Raw genomic sequence first — 8,068 nt, 5'->3', positions numbered from 1 at the left:
GTTTTTTTTTTTTTTTTTTTTTTTTTTTTTCAGTTAGTGATGGCACGAATTCGGCCTCACAAGTCCGAGTAGATACCAATTCAACTCCACTATATAAACATAGTCGGACCATCATGTCAAATTTTTTTTCCCTTGAAATATTAAATATGTTGAATTATATTATATTACTGGCATATCTATGCAAAAAAGACCAATATTAATTATTACACATAAATTGTAGGAGTAACCTTTTCTTGAGTTGTTCCATGTATAGAAAAATCTTAAACATAAGAGACTTAGTGATCATCACATTTTTTTCGAGTTTGGGGACCGATTGTTAAGTCTAGACCTTATGTTCCAAACAGGAGAACTTAGTGTGAAACGAGTTACAAGTCACTGATTGATAATCATCACATTTAATTTAACATAAAATTGTAAATTTTATCATATAACTAATCCCACCCTAAAAGAACTTATTACTTCTCATGCCATCTAATAATAAATTGGTGATTGGCCAGTTATTTTGGTAAGTGATTAGTGGTGGATATTTGCTTAAATTGCAAAAAGATCCCAAAGATCATAGGAATCCCACTTATTAAAATACTAATTGAACTTATTCAGAGGGGTGAAAATGCAAATTTGAGGAGATAGTGTAGAATTCCTCAGATTCTACTTTGATTAAAAGTCAGAATTTGTTCTTTCAATATCTCCACTTTGGGTTAGATCACTTTTCACGATCACGTATAAAAAACGTGGTAACACCAATTGACATCGAGTCAAGTAGAAAGATAATATTGGATGTAAATGGTGATACATGCGAGTCACATCGAATCGAATATTAGTAATAATTTTTTTTTAAATCGAATTTGAATCGTAGAGAAGTTCCTACAATTAATAGGAAAGAACAAGCTATATTAAGATAAAAAATATTCAGTTAATATTTGCTATTGATTTCTCAACAAAATGTGCTATATATGACCATCTATCTGTTTATTAATTTTGAAAAAAAAAAAGAAATGATTTTTAAATTTCCCAAATGGGACTTGAGTAATAAAAAACAAAAAGTAGGAAAAGTATTCAGCAATTCTTTTCAAAATGACCTGAGAAATTTTGGCAATGGCTCTTCTCCACAAACAAAATAATTGCAAGCTTTCGACCCAAAGTGGTGGCGTTTACCACGACATATCAAATCAGAAATTTTGGCAAAAGGGTATGAACATGAAGACAAATAATAGCTGCTTGCCTATTGTAAAATCAACTTTTAAGTCTTTTCTTCACACTAGTATTTTCCCTAAAAACTATTATCCAAATGTTAAGCACTTGAGCTCGAGGAAAATGTACAAGATTTCTTATTTCACACTAAAGATGATTATCCCTACTTGTCAAATTGATTTAATAACTGGTTTTTGCAAGATAAAATGATTCTTCCATACAAAACTAATATCAGGGTGGATCAGTCCCTTGTCTCCATTGGAGTGGAGCCATCCCTGAAACTGATCCTATGTGTTTAGTTCTTAGCTAATATAGAGATAGGAAAACTCTCAAATAATGAAAGATAACTCAGACCCGTTTCAGGTTTCTTTACATCTGATTCAATCGATATCTATATAGGGTAAATTCGATTTCCCAAGATAGAGCATGCCATCTTTCCGAGATAAGATCAAAGAGAGAATCTGAAGACAGCCTAAACTTGATAGTTTAACCAGAAGCCGAATTAAAGTATTCAGAAAAGGATAATTTCACTTAAAGTAGGCTTAACTACAAAAACTTCCCTAGTATTTCCTCGTTCAATATGTACTTAAACTCCTCCCACTACCATGTATTTCTATCATCAGGACAATGAGGATTCAGTTTACCGTGAGGATCTCTGTTCACTCTCTGTCAAGTGTCAAGCATTAAGTACTGGTAAGGACACCCTAGATAAAGTAAGAGGCTTGTTTCCCTTCATGTAAAATTTTTATTCATTACCTTGACGTGACCATGTATTTCAATCTCTTACCTGCTCTGATTTACCTACACCCAGTAGCTTGGAGTGGAGTTGTATATATGTGGTTCGTATTGTCATTATCCTTGGACGGTGGGCATGGGATAAAGTGAATTCCATCACATCCAAGAAACAAGGTATGCTGATACCAAGGTCTCAAATCAGCTAGAGTCAACAGCGTTGTAAGAAAGAAATCATTCCTGCAAAATAAAAGGCATGCGTATGCATAGAAATGATATATGCTGCCATTATCAAAGAAAATGGACATTGGTCATGCAACTTGGCACATGTGCAGAGCCATTGACTTTTATTTCCATGATACGATCTACGCGCCCACCTTATGCACTAGGATAGGATAAAACTTATAATTTTGAAAATTAAGAACATAAACTTTATTTTAGTTTAGAGGAGAATAATGCTATTCGTCTCTTCTTGTGCCATCAACCACAAAAATGCATTTGTGCTGCCACCACTCATGTAAATTTGACTTGCTAATTCCAGCCTAAATATATCTTCGACTCCAGCCTCAGATTTCGTATATTAATCAAACAAAGCCACACGAAAATTTAAAGTAAAACTACAAACCGCAACCAGCTGGAATACCATCAAGATGAAAAGTTTTAGATGACAGATTTCATAAAATGTGTCGATTCTACCAAAGGAAAGCCCAATAGCATCCTCACCACGTAGGAGTAAGTGCGAGAAACTAGGTGCATCAATTCTTGTTCTAATGAATATCATAGACATGGATTAAATAGGTATCACAAAGTAACATGACTTCACAACATCCAACTTAACAAGAGCATTTTCGCGCCATTTCTTAACTATGACCATTTAGCAGATTGTGAACCTTATGACCTTAATTGGCAGAATTCTGAAACTGAGGACCTTTCCGAAATTAATCAAAAAAATGATGAACCAAAAGCACAGCAAATTGTTCAAGTACTGTAACATAGTTTTGTCTCTGCTGCTTGAATAGCACAACAATAAATCATTATGTTTCTCTCGCTACGAGGGGTCAGAGTGAAAAGATTTCCGAATACAACACAATGAAAAGAACAAGAACGAAGAGAGAGATCCAAACCGTGACCAAGATTGTCAACCGATACTAATGACCAAATCTGCAGTTGTCAAGAGAAGCAGCAACTAAATAGACTAAACCAACAGAATTAAATAATTTAAAGAAAATGGCAATTCACAGCACAAGGATTCATCACAGCATTAACTTAGAGACAGCCAAACTTTTAACAATCCAAAGAAAAAAGGCACTGACGATGGCAAGTATTTAGTCATATAACTCCTGCAAGTGTATATTTATTCCACACTCAACCTCTAACGTTTTACAGTTCATGAATCCCAAGAAAAACAGTAACAAATTTACATACTTAACACAATGGGGCGACAAAATGGCGAATGATATCTAGAGCAAGGTGAAATTCCCATCCCCTTAAAGCCAATTTTTATCTACCATAGTTCAATTACAGCATCAAGATTTCATTTTTCACAAGTAAACATTTACCACAACCTTAGACACCCAATTCAAACCCATAGCTCCCGTCATTTTGCTTGCTCGTATGATACACTCCTGAATTCGAATCTTCACGCTTTCCGTGTATATATCTTCTGCGGGGATCACCAGAACTAGTATCCAGCCTACCACTGCGCCTGTTAGATTAAAATCTCATTTTTGAATCATGCAAAGGCTCTCTACTATAGCCCTTCTTTCCAAATCTTTCCTTCGAAGCTTTCGTATTTTGATATTCTTGTGTAACATTCTCAGAACGCGACCCAAAATCAATCCCATTGCTTACTTTCTCGAATTCACTTTGCGACCTCCTCTGGGGATTCCTGTAAATCCCTTTTCTCTGCAAACTCGCCTTTCCATCAGCTCCACTCGCCCCTGTATCTTCTTCTGGGCTCAAGCTCCCAAATTTATCAAACCCATCACCTATTTTCCCAACTCTACCGTAAGGTTTTACACTATGAACAACCCCTTTAGGGAAAAACCTTGTTGACGGAAGCCCATTATCGGGCCTGAACAATTCCGGGCCGTCTCTCTCAGACCACAAGTCGAACCCACCAGGCTTCTGAAACCTATCCGCCAGCACCTTCAACTGCTCGTCAGCACTGATGGAAAACAAAGATGGAGGCTTCTCAATCCTCTCCCACGGTCTTTCGAGTTCGGAAACCGCCGCCTTCAGCTCTGCCCGTTTTCTCATCTCGTAGATGTGTCGCTCTCGGGCTAAACGGGCCTGAAGCAGCTGTTTGGCTTTCTTGGCCTGCATTCTCTTCCACTGCCACTTCGTGACCCCACCTGGATACGTTCTTGGCCCACCTCCCATCCTAATCGTCATCATTTCCGATGGAATATTACTCGGGCTAGTGAGGGAAAGTTTTGAGATTTTTGTGTTGAGGAACAACACTTGTACCGACATCGATTCTCCCGCCACCGAATTAGCCGATGAGAGAGATTGAAGCGGTGTTGAAACCGAGCCATAAAGATGAAGAATTGACATTTTTTACGTAAACTGCCACAAAACCTCTGAAATAAAGCTTCCTCTCTGTATGTGCAAGCCTGCAAGGTACATTGAGAACCCGAGATGGAGATGAGATTGGCTGAAAATTAGAGGCGTGTCTAATTTGGGCTTTGATTTTTACAATATGGGCCTATTATCTAGGTTTGGTTTTCATATTGTGGGCTCTAATTTCCATTTCTTAAACGGGCTTTGACAATTTTGAGTCCACGCCATTTGTCCATTTGAAAATTTCCAAACCTTCCGTCTACAAATGTCCATGTCTAATTCAGTCCTTTTTATTTGAAACATAAAGAGATTTTGTTATAATTGAGTGTTGAATTTGATATTTTATTTTAAATATCGGATTTTCATCTAATGTCAATATTCTATCGCTCAAATTAATCATAATTTTATTATTTTATATATTTTTAATGACTTTTCTTGGTACCAAAAAAATAACCCAAAACCATTTATTAAATGTTATTAAAATAAATACTTTGGTAAATGAATAATCAAATGTTATTAAAATAAATACTTTGGTAAATGAATAATCAAATTCAAGTACATAATACAAGCACAACTGCACAAGTGTAGTATTTTCAAGCTTTTGGACTAGAAACGAAGGAAAAAATATCTTGGGGGACTTCACAATGGTACAGTAAACTCATGGGTTGATTGGAAATATTTTCAATCTTGTTGCAACTCAATTTAAACCCTAATCCATCCCCATATTAGTGCCCCCACAAACCCTAATTTATTTGGTGCAGCGTCTTCCCGCAACCTCCCCTTTAGAATACTCAGCAACCATGGTAATTCTTTCGTGATTTCCTCTCTCATCTCCAGAGTTTTGATTTTTCCCGAACTCATTTATGCTTCTTATTCGTTGTTAAGTTTATTGTTATTATTTTTCTATTTGATTTGTTATGCGTGTGTCTAGACTGGAGAAGCTGTGAATCCAAAAGCGTATCCGTTGGCAGATGCCCAGCTAACCATCACAATCATGGACCTCGTTCAACAAGCTGCAAATTACAAACAACTTAAGAAGGGTGCTAATGAAGGTGAAATTTACACGTTTGCTCTGTGTTTCTGCATTAATATTTTCTTCAGAAGAAGACCTGGATTCTCTATGGGGATGGAAAAAGCAAATTTTTTTTCTAAATCCATCGAAAAACTTATATTTTACGCCTACGCCCCATTAAGTCGCATCGGGGTCCTTGAGGAATCCAATGGTGCACCAAACGGTTGTTTATGTTATCGTTATTTGATTGCTCTGTTTGTTGATATAATGTCGATGATGGAATGCATGTGTGTGTTTGTTGCAGCAACTAAGACTCTCAACAGAGGAATTTCGGAGTTCATTGTTATGGCAGCTGACACTGAGCCTCTCGAAATTCTTCTTCACCTTCCGCTTCTTGCTGAAGATAAGGTTACTCTTCTAATTTGAAAGTTTTGTTTGAATTTACTTTGAAAATGGGCCTGTTAGTTTGACTTGACAGTTACCGTCCTCCCGTGAAGCCCGAGCAAAAAGACTAGCCTTTTTGTGTGGACAATCTCTCAAACTTGTTAATCATTTCCAAAACCATGCAATTGCCGTTAAAACTGAAGGAACTAAGGATCGGAACAGTGTTTTACTTTTAATGCGATCACAGGTCTATTTAATGAGTTGATGTCAATGCTGATGGAAAATCTGAAGAAAAAAATCATTCTGCAGGCATCACATGGGTTGGCATGCTTGATTATGTAACTTAAATAACTAAATGGAACTTTAAAAACTTAATTAGCATGAGGTATGAGTTACTTGTGATGGTTTTGAGTACAAAAATACTCCTCAAATGTTGCTCCAAGTTTGATATTTTTTGGTTTTGTTGAGTGGTATTTCAGAGGCTAAACAAATTATCTGATCTTTTGTCTTTGAGTGCAGAATGTACCTTATGTTTTTGTTCCATCAAAGCAAGCTCTTGGTAGGGCTTGTGGAGTTACCAGACCGGTTATAGCTTGTTCAGTGACCAGCAACGAAGGCAGCCAATTGAAATCTCAAATACAGCAACTGAAGGTTATTTTTTCCTGTTTATCAATAGATTATTGATATGATATATTCAGAATTTGCATTAAAAACGGTAATGTAATTTGTGAGCGACTCCCATATTTTTATTTCTGTTTGCTCATAGACCATCAATATCGTGATATTCTAAATTGATATTGCCTAATGCAGGATGCCATCGAAAAGCTTCTGATATGATCGTGTAATGCTAGTTCCAGCGTGATGGGCCTCTTGTTCGATCCTGATGCTCTGACTGAGTGATTTTTCCTGTTGCATGGGAATATCTCACCGTGTTCTCTTCTTTTCCGTTTCTTTGTCTTTATCGCTTTTGGTTGTAAACCGTCTGTTGTGTATTGATATAGCGTGAGAAATGCAGTAAACTTATATTCTGTTCGTTTATGCGGTCTGTTCGTAATTTAATCGAGAAGTAAAGTTTCTATATCACGAGATTATGTTACTCCAGATCAAGTGATTCTTGGTGCCGAGGCCACCACTTTCTTGATGGTGGTTTTATGCTACATTCGAGCTGTATGTGTTGATTAGTTTGCTCGACGTATAAATGAAGGAGAGACATAAGCATAAAAATTAATTATCTTGAAACATACATCTCTAATTTATCCCTTTTTAAAAAATAAATCATTCACTATTAAACCAAATGTTAGTGAGCTGAGTAATTTACCATCAGTAGAGATGTTTAAGCCTAGAAACCTTTTAGCAAAGTTAAAAATGGACAATGATTTTCATAGTTCTAGTTTCCTTCATCTCTGTTGTATTTGTGAAAATAAAACAGCAGAAGAATTTTTGACTATGCCGGATAGTTCCATCATTTATCAAGTAAGCTCACCGGCTGTATTGTAGCAACCTAGCACTGTATTTAAGTGAAAATAATAAATAAGTATTATGAATAGATAAATATTTAAAAATAGCATTCCTATTTATAATTTTAATGCAGAAAAAGCTTATGTGATTATGGATCGCTAAATAATGAAAGTATAAAAGAAAAGATAAGGGAAATATTACTGGATATGAAGTAACTAATATATGTTAAAATGGTAAAAAAAAAAAAAAAAAAAAAAAATTGCACTCCCAAGTCCCATCCAGCCTTACGTATATATTTTAGAGAATTCTATGAATTTTAGTATACCATTATACCTTTTGTTTTCATGCTCTTTGATTGAAGTTACATGCTGTAAGTATATGTATACTGATAATATTTTTTCTCACCGTGTGCAATTTAGACTCCCCGGTCCACCAAATCCATGGCATTTCGGTGGTGGACCTGCAGCTGGAACCATGCAAAATGGTGTATATCTTGTATTTAATTTAATGATGATTTCATGTCTAGTTTTTTTTCCTTTTTTTTTAATCAACTGTGCAACAAACTCTGGCTTTAGTTCTCTATTTCCTCTGTTTGCCCATCTGTTCAAAAAAATACAAGTTATAGAACTACAAATACAAATTCACTGTCAACATGACAAAAAAACATACAAATTGCATGACCAAAAATACATATTCATTATAAAAATGACCAAAAATGGAAAAAGTACA

General features: G+C 35.7%; 2 protein-coding genes across 2 annotated transcripts; one reads left to right on the top strand and one right to left on the bottom strand.

Moving 5' to 3' along the window:
* Positions 1–1,711: 1,711 nt before the first annotated feature.
* On the bottom strand, positions 1,712–4,590 carry LOC140961944 (uncharacterized). Its single transcript, XM_073420739.1, has one exon. It carries the CDS (start codon positions 4,477–4,479, stop codon positions 3,637–3,639), a length of 843 nt encoding a protein of 280 aa, XP_073276840.1. The 5' UTR covers positions 4,480–4,590; the 3' UTR covers positions 1,712–3,636.
* Positions 4,591–5,144: 554 nt separating this feature from the next.
* On the top strand, positions 5,145–6,961 carry LOC140960905 (uncharacterized). Its single transcript, XM_073419227.1, has 5 exons — positions 5,145–5,288; positions 5,417–5,537; positions 5,802–5,905; positions 6,401–6,532; positions 6,692–6,961. The coding sequence occupies exons 1-5, from the start codon at positions 5,286–5,288 to the stop codon at positions 6,716–6,718; spliced, it is 387 nt and encodes a 128-aa protein (XP_073275328.1). The 5' UTR covers positions 5,145–5,285; the 3' UTR covers positions 6,719–6,961.
* Positions 6,962–8,068: the final 1,107 nt, after the last annotated feature.

This window comes from Primulina huaijiensis, chromosome 16 (genome assembly GCF_012295235.1).
Source record: "Primulina huaijiensis isolate GDHJ02 chromosome 16, ASM1229523v2, whole genome shotgun sequence".
NCBI lineage: Eukaryota > Viridiplantae > Streptophyta > Magnoliopsida > Lamiales > Gesneriaceae > Primulina > Primulina huaijiensis.
Note: the sequence above shows the minus strand (reverse complement) of the source record. Positions and strands in the feature narration are given on the sequence as shown.